The sequence below is a fragment of the Anneissia japonica genome, unplaced genomic scaffold, assembly GCF_011630105.1.
Source record: "Anneissia japonica isolate Jap-2015-1 unplaced genomic scaffold, ASM1163010v1 scaffold281_len866295_cov195, whole genome shotgun sequence".
In the NCBI taxonomy this organism is placed as follows: domain Eukaryota; kingdom Metazoa; phylum Echinodermata; class Crinoidea; order Comatulida; family Comatulidae; genus Anneissia; species Anneissia japonica.
In genome coordinates this window covers 385284-405714 of record NW_022728190.1, presented here as the reverse complement: position 1 = coordinate 405714, position 20431 = coordinate 385284, and the positions used below count along the sequence as shown (strand labels likewise).

General features: G+C 32.0%; 2 protein-coding genes across 4 annotated transcripts in view; one reads left to right on the top strand and one right to left on the bottom strand.

The window, feature by feature from the left end:
* LOC117113988 (C-terminal-binding protein 1-like) overlaps positions 1-12772 on the bottom strand; it is a 68528-nt gene extending 55756 nt beyond the window's left edge. For all 3 annotated transcript variants that reach the window (XM_033257493.1, XM_033257495.1, XM_033257494.1), the window contains exon 1: positions 12378-12772. The gene's annotated coding sequence lies outside the window, so the exon portion shown is untranslated. The remainder of the gene's footprint in view (positions 1-12377) is intronic.
* Positions 12773-12918: 146 nt separating this feature from the next.
* Positions 12919-20431, top strand: part of LOC117113989 (E3 ubiquitin-protein transferase MAEA-like) — a gene marked incomplete at its 3' end in the record, with an annotated part of 59027 nt that continues 51514 nt past the window's right edge. Inside the window, 4 exon segments of the mRNA XM_033257497.1 lie at positions 12919-12989; positions 15038-15115; positions 15864-15977; positions 19118-19321. Coding sequence (XP_033113388.1) covers positions 12951-12989; positions 15038-15115; positions 15864-15977; positions 19118-19321 — 435 coding nt within the window. The 5' untranslated portion in view covers positions 12919-12950.

Genomic DNA, 20431 nt, shown 5'->3' with positions numbered 1-20431 from the left:
AACATTAAAGTATGTGTTTCAATGTTCTGACTTAACTTTTGAGTGAGCAAGATGCATAATAACATCATTGACCAGACATGTACTGCTGCGTTAGTGTGCTGTCACGTTAAAAACTATGAAGACAAGCACATTTTATATATTTAAAAAATTAATAATTTCCTGTTAATTTATATTTAGCTTATTTTTCTTTATAAATCGTATTATTATTATTATTATAATTATTATTACCATTATCATTATCATTATTATTATTATTGACTAATATGAAAAATAAAGATTTTAAGTTTAATAAAATAAATATAATTTAGTTTTTAGTTAATTTGGATACATTTTGTATTAAGTTCAATTTCATAAGTAGCAAAGACAATCTCGTAAACAGAATGAATAAATTAAAATTAGAAATGTGTCAAATGAAACCATGTTTGAAGCTTTGTACAGGTGACTTGCTAAGTTCGCAACACATTCATGTCGACACAAAAAATATTACACTGCATGCAATGCACGCTTTTCTTCCGAGGCCAGCTTGAAAAAGGAATTTGGTACCAAAGAGAACAAGACATGATGATAGGCGACCTGGCGAATACGTGAGCTTGAAAGCCAACTAGTAAAGTAGCTGCAGCTAACCTGGGAAAAATGATCAGTTTACCAGCAACTAAAAACAACTTAACACTGTGGAATGTACTGGCCTGGGAGAACCTGTGTGTTGGTAGATACTTTCATTATACAGACACAAAGGAGTATTCATAAATACCGCAAATATGTACAGTACATGCACCGACTACATTAAATCTATGTATACTATTTTAGTATTGCATTTCAACTACATAGTTTAGTATTACAGTACACAAGATATTTTATTTTTGGATTTGATATTATATTTTTTCATACCTAGTTCTCCTAATATGGAAATGTTCAAAAAGATTTTTTTTCATACAAATGGATAAACCAAAGTACTTGTTTGATCAGTGATTGATTGATTGGCTGCCATTTTTGAAAGGTGATGGATTTTTCTGCCTTTTTGGAAAGTAGATGGTTTTTTTTCAACTCTAACACTTTGATCTATTATCATTATTTAATCATAAATCATCCAAATTTATTTATTTTTAATAATATTAACATTGTATTTGGTTAGTGTTACATTACATTAAATATTATTTCAATTTATATTTAGTTTTTTTTTTTTATTTCACCTATTTTCAATTTAGCCTTTACTATTTGGATCAATTTTTCATGAAACAAACGAGTTCCTTCAAGAAGTTTCACAAAATCGCTTAGGCCTACTTTGATGTTCGAGTAAACTCTGATTTCTTCACCAGAATATAGTTTTAGATAGGCCATTGAATTGTAATGGGCCATTGAATTGTAAGTTTTTCTAATGCTTCAGCAACCTCGCAAAACGATCGTCATTTTCGTTCTGTTCATGCACATGGGAATCCCCGGGGGATAATCCCACCCCCTAAAATCAGGCCAAGTTCGCGTTCATGGGGGGTGGGATTATACTCTGAGAACTACTTTAATAAAATAACATTATTTCTAAAATTTTAACCATATTCAATGAGGCATAGTTAAAATTGATAAAAATTATGATAACCTACATACAAAATCATTACCACCATTAAAAAAATGGGAAAAAGAGATGTACAGTAAGGACTGACCTTCATTTATTAGCATACTTTACAGGGCTTAAAAATGTCTAGACATCAATCACAGTAGAAACCAGAAACTAGGCAAAACTTTATATTGGAATGTTAGTAAAGATCGAATCAAAACCTACAATTAAAATGATGGATTATAACTTATGAATTACAAACCAACAACTGCAGCTTAAATTATTATATGTTCAATCACATGACTTTTGTATGAAGATACAGTACACCTCCATTGGTGTTAATTAAAGATGTATGTTTAATGCATTTTTAGTAATAGTAATTAGCTTTCTGATGAAAAACATGTGTTCTACTAATAGTACATCTTGACTATCAAGTTATAATCCGTCTATCAATCAATCATTCAATAAATCATTCAAATCGATTACTCTATAAATCCATCAAAGTAGGAATTTTAATAGAATATGAAGTCAATAATTTAATGAAATTAAACATTATATCATTTTAAGTATATAATTTGTCTAAATTTGTAAATTTCAAATTATAGACTTACTATAAGGATACTTAATAATATTTGTATATGATTTGAAATCTGTTATATAAACAGTGGATATAAGAGCAATTTGTATCAGAGACAACTAGAATTATTACATAAAATTAACATATTTTTATAAACTTATAAATTATTAAATCCATATCATGTTGAAATATATACTGTAGATATAATTAATAACAATTTAATTTGAATTATTAATTAAATGCAAAGATATATTAATAGTTGATATTGAGAAATAATACATAAAATTAACATAGTTTTATAAACTTAAAAATTATTAAATCCATAACCATTTTGAACAATATAATACTCTAGATATAATTATTTTTTGTATGTTTCACCTTATTTTGAATTATTTTACTCAAAGTCGAAGAGATTCAATCTATATTAGAAATAGATCTTTTCCAACTACACGATAGATTGTATATAACAACATTCTTACAACAATTATTTTCTGTTCATAATATCAAGATTATGGGAAAACCCAAATAGTAATGGTACAATACGTATTTATAATATTGTAGATTGAATTTTATCAATAACACATTAAACCACTGATTAAGTGGTGGTTATACTTGTGAATGCAATTTGCATGCACCATGGAATAATACCAACAATGCAATGGTGTTGATTCATGTTGATGGGGAGTGGCACATTGACCTGGATATTATGCAGATAAGTCTCGGCAGCTTATGATGCTAGCCGCTGCTTTCTACCATCCATGAGGAGGCGTATGCATCGGAATGCTGCACAGAAATCCATATGCCCAGGGGCCTAGCCAGACAAACAAAAAGTTGTATTGGTGGTATGCATTAGAAATTAACGGCCTACAACAATACCCACAAATATTTACTGCATTACTTACACCCCCAATGGGGTATTTCAGAGAATTCATATTCAGATAGAAACGACTCATACTAGCAAAATAATGTATCGTAACTTTCTTTTAATAAAAAATAATTACAAAATTATACCACGAAGGAGCTAGAACATATATTTGATATGATGACTAATCATCTATGAATGCAGGTGACTAATATATTCATATTTAAATTCTTTTAATACTCTGTAAAATAATCTATTAGTTTACAATTGCAAATTACAACAAAAAATGAATTTCTATCGCACTATAAGATATAAATATGAACTATAAATATGAATAACATTGACTTTCCTATGTTGCAGAGATCTTTAAATTGATAGGCAATCAATTTAAGGAAAACTAAATTATTTTCGTTTATTTTGGTTTTGGTTTTTGGTACACTGGAAGCAAATAACTTAACTAATTCTTTTATTGAATTTTTAGAGCTTTTTTTCTATATTTCACCACAGACAATATATATCTTTTACTGTTAATGTTCTATTTAGTCATCGTCTTCTGAAATCGACCGTCACTGACATATTATCAATGACGACAGCAATAACAATGGCGGGGTATTTTGGAGAATTCATATTCAGATAATATCTCCCAAAAATGACATACAAAGCTGTACCCTAAAATGACTAATCATCAGAAATACAGTTGACTTTAACAAAAAGCTTCTTTTTGTTATTTTAATTTATTTCATGAGGAAGCTACAGTAGGCAAAACGAAAAATAAAGTCTAAAATCTATTATGCTGTCTCCATATAAATGTTACTCATCATCAATCTGACAAACTTTTGTAAACATACTGCACTTGCTTGTATTTTGTATTTATTGGAACTCACTTTTAGATCAGTGGCACACACCTAGCAAGGTGGTGCGTCCATACAATATACATAAAATGAACAAAATGTAAAATGATCTTACAAGAAAATTAAAGATAAAGAGATTTAAAAAAAACCAACTTAATTAACAAATTGTATTTATAGTCAAATGGTGATTTTCTTCACAAAATAACTACTTTGTTTTTCTTGAAAGCATTTCTATTTTTAAAAATTACGATGTATCTGTAGTGTAACCCATTTTAATTTTAATTTTTTTTCAATTTTTATTTTATTTTATTTTAATTCAAATCTTACAGCAAGGAGCACGCCATTTACAGAACAAAACATTTTATACTTAAATATACTCAAAATTAAAGAACATGTCCATTGACATAATTCATACAGTAGTCCATGTAAATTTTCTAGACCAAATTTATTTCAATGTATCATGAAGAATCTACTCACTAAACGCTTTAACAATAATTATTTAAAGTAATTTCTTTCCACTTTGAAAAAAAATATTGCTAATTTGAAAATTAAGACTTATAGCAGCATCCAAATATTGTGTGTGTGGTGTGTGTAAAGAAATCTATTACTGTACACAATAGACAATTCCAGGATTTCTCAATTCTAAAAATAGAACTTGTACATTAACCTTTTCCCAACCCACTGTACTTAAAATTCATCACACTGTACAGTACTGCAAGAATAATAACAAAACAAAATCTTTATTTCAGAAGGTATCTTTCCACAAGAACGTATGTTGTACAAATAACAAAATAATTTTCGAAGAACAGTAATTACGAAAAAGAAACATAATTATATGAAGATGAACAGTAAAATCCATTAAAATATAAGAAAATAATTTAGTAAGAGTAGTTTATATAACAATACAGTATATAGGATTCTACAAAATATTTCAAATTTTTTAATTGAATACAAAACAAAACTCCCATTATCTATCTGGTCATTAACAGTCCCAATTATAGTAGTATGGCGCTTTCGATTTGTGCGACGCTAAAACGGAATCACTTATGCGTGACCGTCCTCACATTCTCTGCATACGTGCATTTGGCCAAATTGCATTCCAGAATGTACTCGACGATGTGACCTTAACGTTCTCGCATGCGCAGATCAATTTTAGCGATGTCATTACGTTCTACGTCCTACCGTCATCGTGCAATCGAAAGCTCCCTAATAAGAGTAAATATACTGTGGAATCCTCCCCCTCTTCCCCTGTGTATGTTTTATGCTATTGCTGGTGCCCCCACCTAGCGTATATGTTTATGCTATCATGAAAAAATTAAAAATAATGAATGATCAGTCCGAGTGGAATTCGATTAAATAAATCATCATAAAATATTCCTTCCAAAAAATATGAGGACCCTATTTCTTCATAATGAAAGATCTTTACTAATAAAATTAAATGATTACAATCTATGGTTATCATAAAATGTTCACTTAACACTATAAATCATAATTCATTACACATTATCCGTCAAAGTGTTCCAGGGTCATGGCAAGTAGCCTGCATGTTTTTGGCCACAAAGCAAACCCAATTTCCTTCCTTTTTTGATAATATTTAATCATTTCTATTTTTGCAAAAAAAGAAAGGAATTGAATCATCAATACCGATATTTAATGTAGAACTTCTACGATTATATCAGAATAAGCAATGGTGTTAAGAAGTGAATCAAAATGTGTAATTTTCCTAATATTTTAAATTAACAGGTCTTACATTAGTCTCCAAACAAAATATGACCCTTTTCATATTTGTTGTTAAATAGAAATAGGATGAATGTCAATCAAGCTTAACAACTGACCAATCAAACGTCACTACAGAAAAATAAACTCTCAGACCTCAGACTTCGCATTTATTTTTAATATTTAAAAGAATTTAACACATTTTTTTCATTGTGCCTTTTTATTAAAGTTTTTTATTTCCTTGTCATGATGAAATTGGGACGACATCAACAACTACATTGTCCTGTAAGTACTGTAGTGTTGGTGAAACAAACAACCTGAAATCAGGTAGCTCACACACAGGCCTCATTCATGTTTGCATCAAAATACAACGCATTCATAATAAAAAATCCTAACGATCTTGTTACTGTAGTAGTTGCTAGTGGCACTTTCTGGCCCCAGCCAATTGCAGGGGTCCCCAGTCTCACGGAAATCAAAGGAGTCTCCTCGAAAATGGGACGGCTGCTCACACTCTTGCAAGCAAGAAAGCCTCTTCAGTAAATATCCCATCTACCGCAAAAGTCAGTGCTGATGGTTATTACCATGCACAGCAAAATAAAATTAAATGAGTTAAGGAAGCTTATTAACCAGACCGCACACAAGGAATTTTTACCAAATTGAAACCCCTGCAATTGGATGGACACCCATCCTGAACCCATCTCCATTAAATCCTATTTCCATTTTACACTCATGTGTTACTACGCAGTAAGTGTAAAAAGTACTGATAGTTCAGTAAATAGTTAAATTCGCTGCATAATTGACACAGAATACTGACTACCAAACAGATATTCAAGTGACTGTTTATGTGAAACAACTACCACTTTCACATACACAATGCAAGAAGAGTCGCACTGTACTGCACACAATCAGAAACCTCTTGGCTTTTGGCCATCAATAAGCACAATGACACATGATTGCACTGTGACCACCAAGTCAGCATGTATTAAATAGTGATAATATTTTACATGCTTTCTATAAAACCATAAAATACATGTTGAAAACATGTTACAATTTACTAATGCTGGAGTTCTTTGAAAGCATCCGGTAATCATCAATTACAATATACTTTTACTAGAATGTGAAATTCTTAGTAATTTTTACTGTATGTATTTTGACTGAAATAATTATCAAGTCTCCCTCCAATTAAAGACAACATTAGTGACCAAGGTTTACATGTTCATTTTGGTCTTCAATTAGAAAAATAATCATCTTATAAAAGATTGGTAATCATCTGGGGCCAGAGAAAAATGTTTTATAAATGTAATTGGAGGTGGTCTTTCATTGGAGGGGTCTTTAATTGGAGAGAGAACTGTACTTACAGAATACATTTTAAACTTTATTTTTCTTACACTTGGAATCAGTAGTCTAGTGTATTGCCTATGTACTAAACAAAACTTTTGTATACTGGCACCTCAATTCGCAAATTTGTGCGGTCCGCAAATTATTATTTGAAATAAAACATAGAATTTAATTTTTGGCCTATTATCGCACTCGCTGAAGTAAAAAATTGCTCTCAAAGTTCTTTCACAATAAAATACACTAAACAAGTCTTGCCTAAAAACACATTACAATTTATAGTTCCTCTATCTTTTCCTGACCTGTTGTACAACTACTGTATCTTCTATTGGGTACTTGTCCAAATAATTATGCAGGCTTTACTTAAATAATTAGCATTGTACTGTATGGATACCTTCAAGGTGGAATGAGCATTAAAGGCAGGATATGTTTCAATATTACCAGCAGTAGTTAGAAAGTAGTTTAATAACCTAGTGTTAATGATTTTGTTCAATTTTTAAAATCAGCCATTCTAAATGAACATGATCAATGGAAGGAGACCAAAACAAAAGATTTTCAGAACAATAAATATTTTGCACGGTGAGTGGTTTCTATGTCCCACTTCCGAAAAAACTTGATTTCCTTAAGCCTACTTTCTGATGCTTAAAAGAATCATATTATTAACGTCAGACAACAATCAAACAAAATTCAATAAATGACCTAATATCTTTATGGTGCACTTCAAGGATTTTCTTTGTCACCAACAATTCAATTTCTCGAATTTCAGTTATAATAAATTTACCAAGAATCATTCATTCAAGAATGGGAAAAGTCCAATAGGGAATGAAGGCATTTCCACTATGATTTTAAAAATTCCTTTAAAAGGCAATTTGTCAAGATAAACATTTTATTTTTACTGTATAATATTAAGTAAGTCTACCACTTTGGTATACAGTAATATCTTGTAAATTTCATTGTATAAATGATTAGCAGTAAAACCTAAAGAAGTGTTTGACTGTCAATTGCATAATAATTTTTTTTCTCCAAAAAATAATAGATGAGATGTGTTTTTAAAGTATTTTTTACCAATTTGTGAATTAGAAAAAATGATTGTGTGAAATAAAAATGCTTAAAACTTTCGAACTAAATCAGGGCTGTTATTTAATGAATAGATTGTAGAATTCTTAATTTAAAACCAGTTACAAGTATATGTAATGCTACGTTACGTTATTTACTGAACTTCAATTACACGTTACTTTTGCAAGGTTTCATTTACAAATATGTTTAGTAAATCGCACAAGAGGACAATTAGATTAGTCAAATTAGAACCGGAAAAACATTGCTTTACAATGACTAACAAAATATTTTATAGGAACCCCAAGGGGCCTTCCTGCAGGTCCATGGCTGCTCAGAAATTAATGCAATTAATAGTAACAATAACAATATAATAAATCTGCAGTACTTTTTACAGTACCATATTCAATGAGCATATATTGTTATGTGAACAAAATGTTGAAATGAAGATAAAGCCATGGATTACAAAAAGTATTATTATTATGAATACCAGGTCTATAATAATACTAAGATATTGAATTAAATCTCCTTGTATAATTCTGGAAGGCATTTTCCTAGAGATCAGGGCCAGCTCAACTATGGCCGAATGTTCTATTTGTACTGTAGTTATTAACTTAATTCAGCGCGGGATCACACTGCGAATTTTCACACTTCCTCCTTTGCGCCAGGCTTTTATGTGAATTGTCACTGGTATACTGCTCATCAGCACAATTACGAACGACGACCAAACGAGGACAACGGTAGGCCCAAAAGAGCGGAGAGTCCTAGGCCGAATATCCCCCCCGCCCACAAAATAATTACAAAAAGAATTCTTCACTCCTCATCATATTTGTTGATGTTTTTAGCTTGTAGGCCTAAGACATGAACAAGAGGACATTTCACCTGATAATCGTTTTTTTGTGTTGCAGCTAAAAGGTGCACAGCCAAAATCGGTTATTTGCCGTTCAAACACGCTATCCATTGCGTGTTTTAATAATTTTTTTTAATCGCTTTTTTCAAACTGGTCCCGTTTCTACTGCGAGAATAAAAGCAATTTTTCGAAAAAGCAATTTTTAATCGATTATTCCTTTCCAGCAGAAACAGGCCAAAAGCGACCTTAGCAACCCAGGTTCGGTTTACGTTCAGGGCTCACATTGTAGCACCCGAGCTGACATTAAAGCTGGATAAAATTAACTGTAGGTCGTCTTTGAACCGGCTTAAAATTTATTGGACGTTCATAATTTTAAGAAGCTGGCCCTGAAGCGGTCCTGAGCCAACGTAACAATCAAACCTGTTTCTTTGTAATATTCTGGAGGCCACAATAATGCTCATATGACTGTTGAAAATTTAAACATCACTGAGCTTTTAATTCTGTGATTGGCATTGCCAATGAGTATACATCGCTATGGAAACATTTAACACCACTTCATTAGGGCAACTACCAATCAAGCGGTCGTTAATGTGTGGTCGAGCACCCTCGGACCCACAGTTTATCATAGCATTTTCTACTACATAATAAAGGTATCATCACAACATGATAATTTTCGAATAAAAACAGACTAAAATAACACAGCTTCTATGTTAGTTATTATATTTAATTGTCAATATAAGTTTGAAATGCAATAAATAAATATCTTAAGTTAAAAAGTTGGTCAGTTTGTTGGTAGTAAACTCTAGAGTACACTAGGTGGCTATTAGCTGTACCAATCAATGAGTAGCGTTGCTCAGAAATATTGGAGTAGTGTATCACAATCACATGTATAGACCTCAAATATTGTCTATACAATGAGTTATTATAGTAGACTGTTTATGAAATATACCTGCGGATGACGTCCAAATTATTAGTTTCTAAAAAATATTCATGAAGATGGCTCTTACTGTACTGTAGATACCTAGTAAAGTATAATCCATAGTGTATGAAATTCATTAATTTTTGTTCAATCACAAATTCTGCATTTAGGTACTGGTCACGGATGGGTTAGTCAGGTTGTTTTTCAGGCAGATTGTTTCTAGAAACAATGAACAGAGCAAGAGATGACACTAAAAAGATGATGAGATGTGTATACACTTTCAAAGGACAGTTAAAATTACAGGCCTATAAACAGCAAGCAAACCTTTTTGAGTGAACACCCCCTCTGCTCTGATGAACTAACTGTAAACCACCTGCTGTAAACAACCTGCATCAAATATCCTCAAAAAATGGAATTTACCATATATTTTGTTAAAATCCTTTCATAGTTTAAGTTACCCCTGACCAAAACCGACACCTTCCCCCCCCCACCCAAATCTTACTAGGACACATAGGTGTCCCCTGGACAGTTGGTTCCCATAGTGTAAGTAAAACCACCTTTAAAAGGAATCCTGGTTATTAGCCTGGTTTAAGATCTGAACACAAATTCGGACTTCGTTTCTGATGTACTGAACACTAGTTTCCTCATTTTTACATACTGATTCAAATTTCTGATCTTTTTGGTAGGATTTCCGATCCGGAAATTTGAATTTGGTGTGAATACCTTTATAGTAGGTTGATCAATAGATCAATAATAAAACAATAAAATTCACTTGTTATTTTATTCAATATAAATAATATATTTTTTTTGACACTACAATTATGTTGTACAATAATGACATATATTTTTTAAGTTATGATTTACTGTATTCCATTTGGTCAAACAATAATTCTATGAAACATTTAGATCCAATAATCATAATGTAAAATCATGCAATATAATTGCACAATGAACGCTACAGTACCCTACAGTGCATGAAATAGATTTCCTGAAAAGAACAGTTTTTAAAAAATATTTTTCTGTATTGAATCACAATTATAGAAATTTACACTTACAAAGATAGCTGGTAGCCAAATCATGCATAATTTGATTTCTCAGAATATGAAGTAAAAATTCAAATAGAAAACAAACTTTAAGGTTTACAACCTACAGTGAATGTTTCTGATCAGTAATATTTTTTTTTTTATTATTATTTATATCATAGAGTGTCTTTTTTCAAAAGTGCTTCTTTACAATGGTCATTGTATGCATACAAGTGTTGCTGTTGGTAAACAGTGCAAATCCAGGGAACACCACCAGGTCCTCTTTTGATGCTCTTAGGTGGAGATAAAGTGCCTTGCTCAAAGACACAAGCGAAATGTAGAGCGAGGGATTGAAACTCCGACCTTGAGGTTGGGAAACCTAACTGTTCCCCCCTGCGGCCAACAGCTTCTGAATGATTCTTATGACAGAAACCTTTCATTAAAAATAATTTTTAACCAGGTCACACTAATAACATTTTCTGCTATTGTTACAGAAGTTGTTTCCATTTTGATTATAAGAAATTGGGATTATGAGTCAAGCAGAATGGAAGAAAACACAAATTAACACAATACAATTGTAGGCAGACCATTTGATGACCAAAATAAACAATGTAGAAATAAATAACTATATAATTACAACAACAACAATAATAATGTACTATTGTTAATATTTAAAATAATATTATATGTTATTCCTGTGGTGGATATAAACATAACAATTGCAGCAATAACAAACAACATTATTAATTTATAAAGACATGAAAAGCAAACATTTACTACTATAAACAATGCTAAAACTTCTCAAAAAAGATGGAAAGTGAGAAAACCCAACAGAAACCTTCAAATTAATTTGCTCACAATATGTATTAGTAATGCCAACAGCTTCAATATTAAGTAAATAAAAAATAATCTATCCCTATGAATATATTTCATAATACCCAGTGCAAGAATTTCCTAAAAAAATATCTGCATTAACTCTAGTAAATCACAATTTTTAAGGATTTGTAAGGTAGGGAAATATTATTCCAAAATAAAAATTAACATATTTTTGCCTGCTCTATAGCTGAATTAGTTAATATAATTCAATACCACCAGCTCAGATTTTAATTAGTCAATGCAAAAGTAGCCTTCACTTCATAGCTGGCAAGGCAGGGCAAATCAATAACACACACCAAGGCCTAGCATCCAAGGACATACGATGTATCACTCACAAGTTATATCTCTACCAAAAAAATAAATCATGCTTATGCTTTGCTAATTAACAAACATCGATAGTAGAAAATCTTCCACTCTCAGAGGATATTGCTTTTGGAATAATTTCACGCACCAGAGAGAAGATCTACACATTTCACAACGAACAGAAAACTAATAAAAACGATAACTACCCAAGCATAGTCCACCATGTACGTACGGTGCATGCAGCCTCGTATTGACATCCAATACCACCAAACATAACCAAATTCCGAAATCTTTTTACACCATTGTCACTGTCACGTAAAAACCCAACGGAATATTTTACAAACACGAGTAAGCGTATGCATATTAAAAGCACTGACTCCTATAAACAAAACAACATACATGTAAATTACCACTACCGTTTACTGTTTATAAATAAACTATTTACAAAAGAAACTATTTTTCACCTTGGATAAAGGAATATAGCTGAGCGAAACAAAGACACCGCTATGCACACTATACTACTTGATTGGTTTGGTAGCACCAGTGTGGCATGCGCTGAAACCAACCTTCACCGCACCACGTTTTCGAGGCGTTGTTCTACCAATTATTTCCCGCAAATTTCTTCAAAATGGTGTCCATCAATTCAAGAATAAAATCGGAGACCACATCCAACAAAAAAAAATCCAACGATTTTCATAAATTCCACCGGTCAAGAAGAAAGATAGAGCGAAGATTACAGCGTATCCCAGACAGTCTCTTCTCTAATGGTGGTAGCATGATTATAAAGAAGACGTGTGGGGTCAATTGAAATGTTGAGTGAAAGGTTCCGGTATTCATGTTTACGCTCATTAATTAGAACAGACTGATCATTTTACTATTTATATAAATATATTTACATGTAATAATGTTCCTAATCTATTATAGCTATTCTTATGATGATGCATTTTAATGAAATGTAAGATACAAGTCTATAGCATTCCCTCAGTTTATAAATGGTATGAGCTAAATCCCTACAGCGCCCTCTGGTAATCATTAAAATGGCGGACGTCAAAGCGCTGGAGCACTCAACTTTAAAGGTAATATAAAATGATGATTTGTATCATAAGCAGGATTATTTTAGGTCATTTACAGCTCAAGAGGAAGAATTTAAACAGCTGGTACCTATGACTAACTGAAAACATATTCTTGTGTATGTTCTGTGTAGATTTTATTATTTTGCTCGACGTAAACTATGAAATGTTTTGAATCGTCACCGATTTCACTTCAGTCTCACAACCAAAACACATTAACGCCCTGCCTTTCTACATGTAATAAACAACGAAATAGCGCCTAGGCACAAAAAAGCTATTGTGCTGTCTGGGCCTATCAATTTTGACAACTAGGCCCCAGCCACATAGTTAGTTTTCGATTGAGCCCCTGCGCAGATAAAAAATACTTTAAAAAATAATTGGGCTAGGCCTAGCCTTGCCTAGCCTAGGTAGGCCTAGGCCCTACTCCTTCTAGGCTAGGCCTAGGCATAGATACTTGCTACTCTTCTACTTCTAATTGGCAGAGTCCAAACGTCTGGATATGTTGCCAATAATAGACCTTATCGCGAATCAAGACGCAATGTATATAGGGATTTAAAAGGGGAAATAGTGCCGGTTGCGCAACCACCGTTGTGGTGTGGTGTCGTCTGACTGATCACAATTTTTTTTCAAAAATGCTGAATTTCATTTATGTTAGCCATTATAATAAATAAATATTGTGTGTTTTGCCGTTGTTCACCCATTTTTCAATCCCATCATGCTTTGTTGGGGTGCACCCTCTGTTATTGACATTTCGTGATTTGCGATAAACCTTATGAAAGAGCGTGTGTATATGTGGGGTTTGAAAGTTTTTTAAAAAGAAAAAGTATGACTAAAATTGGAGTTACTAAGGATGATGCAACAATAAAAGACTCATCAGGCCTCTTTTTTTAACATGGTTCGTTGTTTACCCAAGTGAGTTAGTCTTGATCAGTCAAATATAATAATATGGAAGTCAATCAACTTTGTTCACTCTTTCAACATAGTAGCCTTGGCAGTAAGTTGTTATTTTTATGTGGATGGCCATTATTCACACAAGCGAAGTATGCACACGAATATTAATTAACCAGATTAGTATTACTCCAGACTGTAAAATATGGCCTGTGTGCTCAAAAATTTGGCATCCAGAAATGCATCCACAAATTTCGGGAAATAAGTGCAGATTTCCGTGCAAATTTCTCCCAAAATTTGGCCTTAGCATATTTTTCAATACTAATATAAAATATAGATTATGAAGTAGTTACAATTCTGTGAACTTATATACCTAGCGATTTTCTTTGCAAACTTGGGCTAGATTTTGACGTATCCCAGTGCAATAAGAATACATAACAGTATGGGTTTTACTGAGCTGGAGATCCAGTACGAACAGGGCAACTTGGTTAAATAATCCTGAGCGCATTCTAATAATACCACACGCATCGCTGAAATTTTCACAGAATGTACCATCAATTACATTGACCACACTATCTTAAAACCTACAGCCTATTTAAGAATCCAAGTGCAAACAGTAAGTACAAATTGACCAAAGTAGATGATCCCTCCATCTTGGTCAAAGTATAAGAATATAGCTTTTATAAAATCAGCTTTTCAATTTATAACTTTGATCAAATTTGCGAGATTGAGATGGTTGGATTATTTAAATTTTTAATTTTTTAAGACAGAATTGATACATTTATGCATGGTGTTTATATTTAATTCCATATTTATGTGACTATAGGATAAACAGATCTGATTATTTATGCTACTTATTTATATTATTTAAATTTTGTTTCAAAAAATTAATTTGTTACTATTATTGTCAATTTCATGAATTCTTATCGGGATAAAATTTCTGATTGCCTATTCTCTCTCAAATGAAAACACCCCTCAAAAATGAAATGGAACAGAATAAGAGAGAAAATAAGAATCAGGAAGTGTTAAGGATTTCAGAGAGGTTTATGCATTGGGCCTACTGTTCCATTTTATTTTTAAAATAAGAGTTCGTTTATCCAGGTAAGTATCTATCCAGGTTATTGACTACCAACATCACTACTGATTTGTATATTCTTAAATTTCAGGTGCCATATGAGACTCTTAATAAACGATTTAGAAACAGCCAGAAGGCAATCGACCGTGAAGTTTCACACGTAACGGGAGTATGTATTTTCTGTCACTTCTTAATAAATGTACAACTTGTCATGTTAAATCTATTTTCTGAATCTGATTAATGTTGAGCAACAAAGTAATTTTGACATTTGCCAACTTTAGTGGTCAGAGTGATTAAATTTGTAGTAACTTTATAGTAGATATGGAATGAAGATTTTGTTAGAAGGTGGGTAAATTGGTATTTGTGTCGCTAAGTAGTAAGCATAACTCGCCTATTGTTCTTGAGATGTGTGAGTGTTTATAGATAAACATCCGTAGTTATATTATATTTGAATTTGTTATGTACAGCATGGCAGTTAATCTAAATAGGTAGAGTACATCATCTTAAATCAATAATTAGAAAAGCATGTTAACTATTTAATGTACAATATATTTGTCATAAGGTAAGTAATCTTAATAATAATTATTGTGATTTGTATGTCTCATTGTGAGGCTTTGGGACTAGTCGTGAGAAAAAATCCTGTGCTGTAAAAGGATTTGAACACAACACCCTGGGAATGGAAGGCAAGTATCTTAACTACTAACCTACACCTCAGCAACCCAAGGACTCAAAACCAATGGCAGTATTAGATTCAAACACCTGCCTTACGAAACTAGAGTATAAATTGCAACTGATACGATAACCATTCTATATAAACAAGCGATAATCAAGGTGGCATGATATGATTTCTGTATTTCATTGCAGTTGCGCACTTTTGTACTAAAATATATTTGTGCTATTTTTCATTTTTTTATTAGGCGACTGGAAGATTAGAAAACTGTTTAAAAGACACTGACCAACCATGCAGTGTGGACAGGGTTGTAGATTTATTGGATTCTGTGGTGGACAAACTAACTGCCCTCAAAAGAAAGGTGACTACTAAATATTATTATTTTCAATATTTTTTATTATTTTTATTTTTTGCAATTGCTGTCATTATTATTGTTGTTGGTATTGCTATTATTTTTCACTTTCTAATCTTGGTGACCTATATTAATATAAAGATTTTTCAATCATCTATCCTTCAAATTGCACTTTTTTGCGATTTGATGTACATGAACTTGATTAAAATGTACTGGATTTAGTTGGTGTAAACACCGAGGATAACCCTTGAAAGTCGGAAGGAAAAAAAATGAGAACGAATATTATAAGAAAATAATTTTAACACAAGAGTGACTGGAATATTTTAATGGGGGATATTGTTGACTCACTGACAATTAATCAGTTTAAATCTAGACTGGAAAAACCACATGTTTAACCTTATGTCAGATACTCATTCCAAAGGGCGAATAAGCAATAATGTAGCTTTGACGTCAGGGTAAATCAAGGCTTACTTCCAGTGGGTCCTTCTGGTGGTGATCCTGTATACATTCGTTCGTTCGTTCACTTATGGTATAAAGAAACACCAAAACAGGCTGCCCGCAGGCTGAATTTGTTGGTTTACAATACAGTATATAAATATGGGCAATATATGTAAAAAAGTACCATAAAATCTTGAATTAAAGCCCAAGGGGCTTAATCTCGAGATGAAGCCCATCTTCAATTGAAGCCCCTCTCTTTTGCAAAATAAGCCTAGGCTTCTTTTCGAGATTATACAGTAAATACACTGCACATGAATTTTTTTTTTTAAATAAAATAAATTGAAAACAATCTTGGTTTATACAGCAGTAGTTTTGGTGATTTAATGCCAGTTAAATACACTCCATGATACAGATTGATGTTACAGTGGCCTTATTTGTTTCATAGTACAAATTCACAAAATTTACAGCATTCATTTTGAAAAAAGTCCCCACCCTCTTTACTTTGGAAAAGTAGCCTCGATTCGCAAAAACAAGTCCAGGGCTTCAATTCGATGTATGGTATGTAATAGTGATAATAATAATAATGATAGTAAATTACACTTTTTTGGGATGTGATTTATAGATTTTCTGAACTCACAAATACAGACAACTTGATTCATGCAGTTAATATTAATACCTATAGTATATTTGTGTGTTTCATGAAAACCCTTCCCTGCCCCAACTCCAGGTGTAGAACAAATCACCCATGATTTTACTGTTTAATAATACAGTTCAGTTCAGTTGCGTTAAATTGCCCAATACTGATATCCCATCCTGATTCAAAAAGGGTATGAGCAGAAATTAATTTCTAATTTTCTCTAATGAATGAAATAATTATCTATACTTATTACACATAAAAATGTATTGGTTTTCCTTAATAGCAATGAGCAAAAATGGATTTTTTTTTTTACTTCAATCCTCAAAGGTTGTTGTCTACAATACATTATGTACGTTGGTAAATCAGGAAGATATTTTTCTAAGGAAGATTGACAATAAGCCCCTAGTCTTCTGTACAGGGAAATTAAAATAAAATGCTTGTTGAGTTTATTTAATTGAAACATTCAATTTCTGTTTGATCTCTCTATTAAAAGTTTGCTTGCAGCTACCCTTCCATTGATAACATTATTGTTTTAAATAGGTTTGATTGAGCGTGTGTTTTTTAATCACAACATGTACAGTAATTGAGTGTTACTTTATATTTCTCAGACGATAGGAATAATTATAGATTTTTTTATATAAAGTATAAGATGAGTTTTTGCAATTAGTTTGAGTGAGGAAGTCTTTGAAAAATAGATAATAATAAAACAGAATAATTGCAATCGTTATTCATGTGAGATAAATACTTACCTACATAGCATTTGGTTTACATCACGATAAATTAAAAAGTGGTATAGAAGTTATAATAATGATGATGTTAATAATACAATTTTTAATGGAAATTTTACTGTAATAATGATGAAAAATAATATATATATATATGAGTGAATTGTAATAAAGGTCTACCTCCAATTAAAAACCACTTTTTGGGATGGAGGTTCCATGGACTGTAGCAGGTTTGCTCTTTAATTAGAATAATAAAGATAAAAGAAATTTGTTTAATTGGTACCACAGAAATGTGGTCTTTAATTGGGATGTTGTTAATAAGGGGGGTTGGGGGAGGCCTGTATTAAAGTTTTATATTGGGTTAAGTGTTTAAATTATCTCAATATTAAATAATATAAATGTGTAATAATTGTGATGGACAGTAGTTTGGTACTAAACTGATTGGCAGAAACATAAATATGATAATTTTAATTAATTCATAAATATGAGAGAATTTTATGAATAATAGTAAACTATGGCTTAGTGCACATTACTTCTGACTCCATTTGTTAGATAAGCGTTTCATGCCTCTAGTGGGAGTTGAAATATAGCCGACTCTCAGAGGCATGTGTGTGCCATTTAAATACTGCCCTCTTTGGTCTACTTTTTGAAAATGTTCTAGCAATAAATCTATGCAACTTCAACACTGGAAAGTTGAAAATAATCGTAAGTGACAAATGCAGTAATACTTTGGACTTAAGCAATTGCCATTGCAGACTATTATGTAGTACTGACAGTCAGAACGTTGGCGGCTCGTTTAAGTTCTGCTTCTTAAGATGAACCGGTTTGATTTAGTACTTGTGTCTTTTATAGATATTCCCTATATTATGATATCGCATGTCGCCTTCGTGTTAAGCTGTGCGAGTGCTTATGGAATTCATTATATTCCAAAATATAAATCTATAATTGAATTTTATAATACATTAAATACATTAATATTAATGAAGGAAGTGATCATTATATTGCTTTTATATTTATAAAAGTTGCTAAATTTAGTTTATGTGGGAGTATTTCATTTATTTTTTCAGACATTTCACATATTCTTAAGCACTTAAAAAACACTATAGTCAGTTATAATATTCATAGCAGCAATTACAAAGCATTTTTTTTTCATCCTGGCCAGTGGATAAAGTTTCAGTTATTCACAATGGGGAGTACTCCAGTCAATAGCCACCAGGGCCTAAAACCAAAATTCCAAAATGAAGAATGCTATATCTCAGCCAATTAGAACCAACAGGATTTTGACATTTTTAACAAGAATATAACATGCTGGGGTTTTTTTTTTGTTTTTTGTTTTTTTATTTTCACAGGCAGCAGAGGCTATATCTCAGGAAGAGGGTAGCGCTCGGGTTTGTAAAAGGCGTATTGAGCATTTAAAAGAGAAAGATATGTGCACGGAAAGCACTCTAGCCCAGTGGAATAAGAAGAGAGTTGATCGCATGCTTGTCGAATACTTCCTTAGGGCTGGCTACTACGATTCAGCTATGAAACTGGCAAGCCATGCAGATATTGAAGTAGGTCTTTGCCCTTTTCATCATAAAAATAAAACAGTTTTCTTTTCATTAAATATTATTTTTTTTGTTTATTCCAAATGAAGGTAAGTCAAAGTTATGATTTGCAACATAAAATATTTATTATTTTGTTATAATAATGATAATGCTTTGGGTGGTGATGAGGACGACAGTGCCAGTGAATGGAATGGTGTTGATTGTTGATAGTTTGAGGTTGTAACGGTTGACAAATTGTGGGAGGAGGGGTGGTGATGTGGTATGAGTGATGATGGTTGTGATAGTGATGGAGATAGTGATATGCATGGGTAGTGATGTGGAATATTTGGGTAGGTTATAATTGGGATGGTCATGTTCAAAATGGTGATATTGATTATAATGATAATAGTCTTAATTAAAGTAGCTTGATTTTATTAAATTAAGTTGTATAAAGATGCTTACAATTACAAACTGTGGGTTTTCGTTAAATAAGTTCACCATGGCTGTTATTCATCATTATTATCGTTGTATTGTAATCTCAATAAAGAAACTTCTTTTTAAATAACAAAAAAACATTTGTATTAGTTTGCTAAGTTTCAACAAAAAAGTTTTTGACAATGGTACGACATCTGTGAATTGCTAAACATGTAGTTCGATCATGTGACCGACTCGGACCTGCTGCTTTGAAACAAGCCACGCCAGCAGTTGGACGCACATAGTGTGAACTGACCACGTTCCCCTCGTAGTCGGCGACTTACGTGAGCTAAACTTGCAATTCATAACTGCTTCGGTTGAGTCAATCTGTTGCATGTACGAGGAAATAACTGAACGTTGTTTATTAGGTATAAAGCTAAATATACCTAATCCCTTGGCACTTATGCACATGATCAACTCTATTCAAATCAAAGTGACTCATTACGAAAGAAATTATCCGTGGTAATGAGTCACATGTAAAAGAAGTGTAGTGTCTGCATCGCATCTGTCAGCAGTGTATATTGTGTTGCATTATTTTTCCAAATGAAATAATTGAGTCGATTGAGTTGTTGGAAACAACATTTTTAGCTGATGACGATTCTTTTTTTTTTTTTTTTTCACAATCTTTATGGAATTTTTTTACTATTTGTGTAGTTTTTTTTA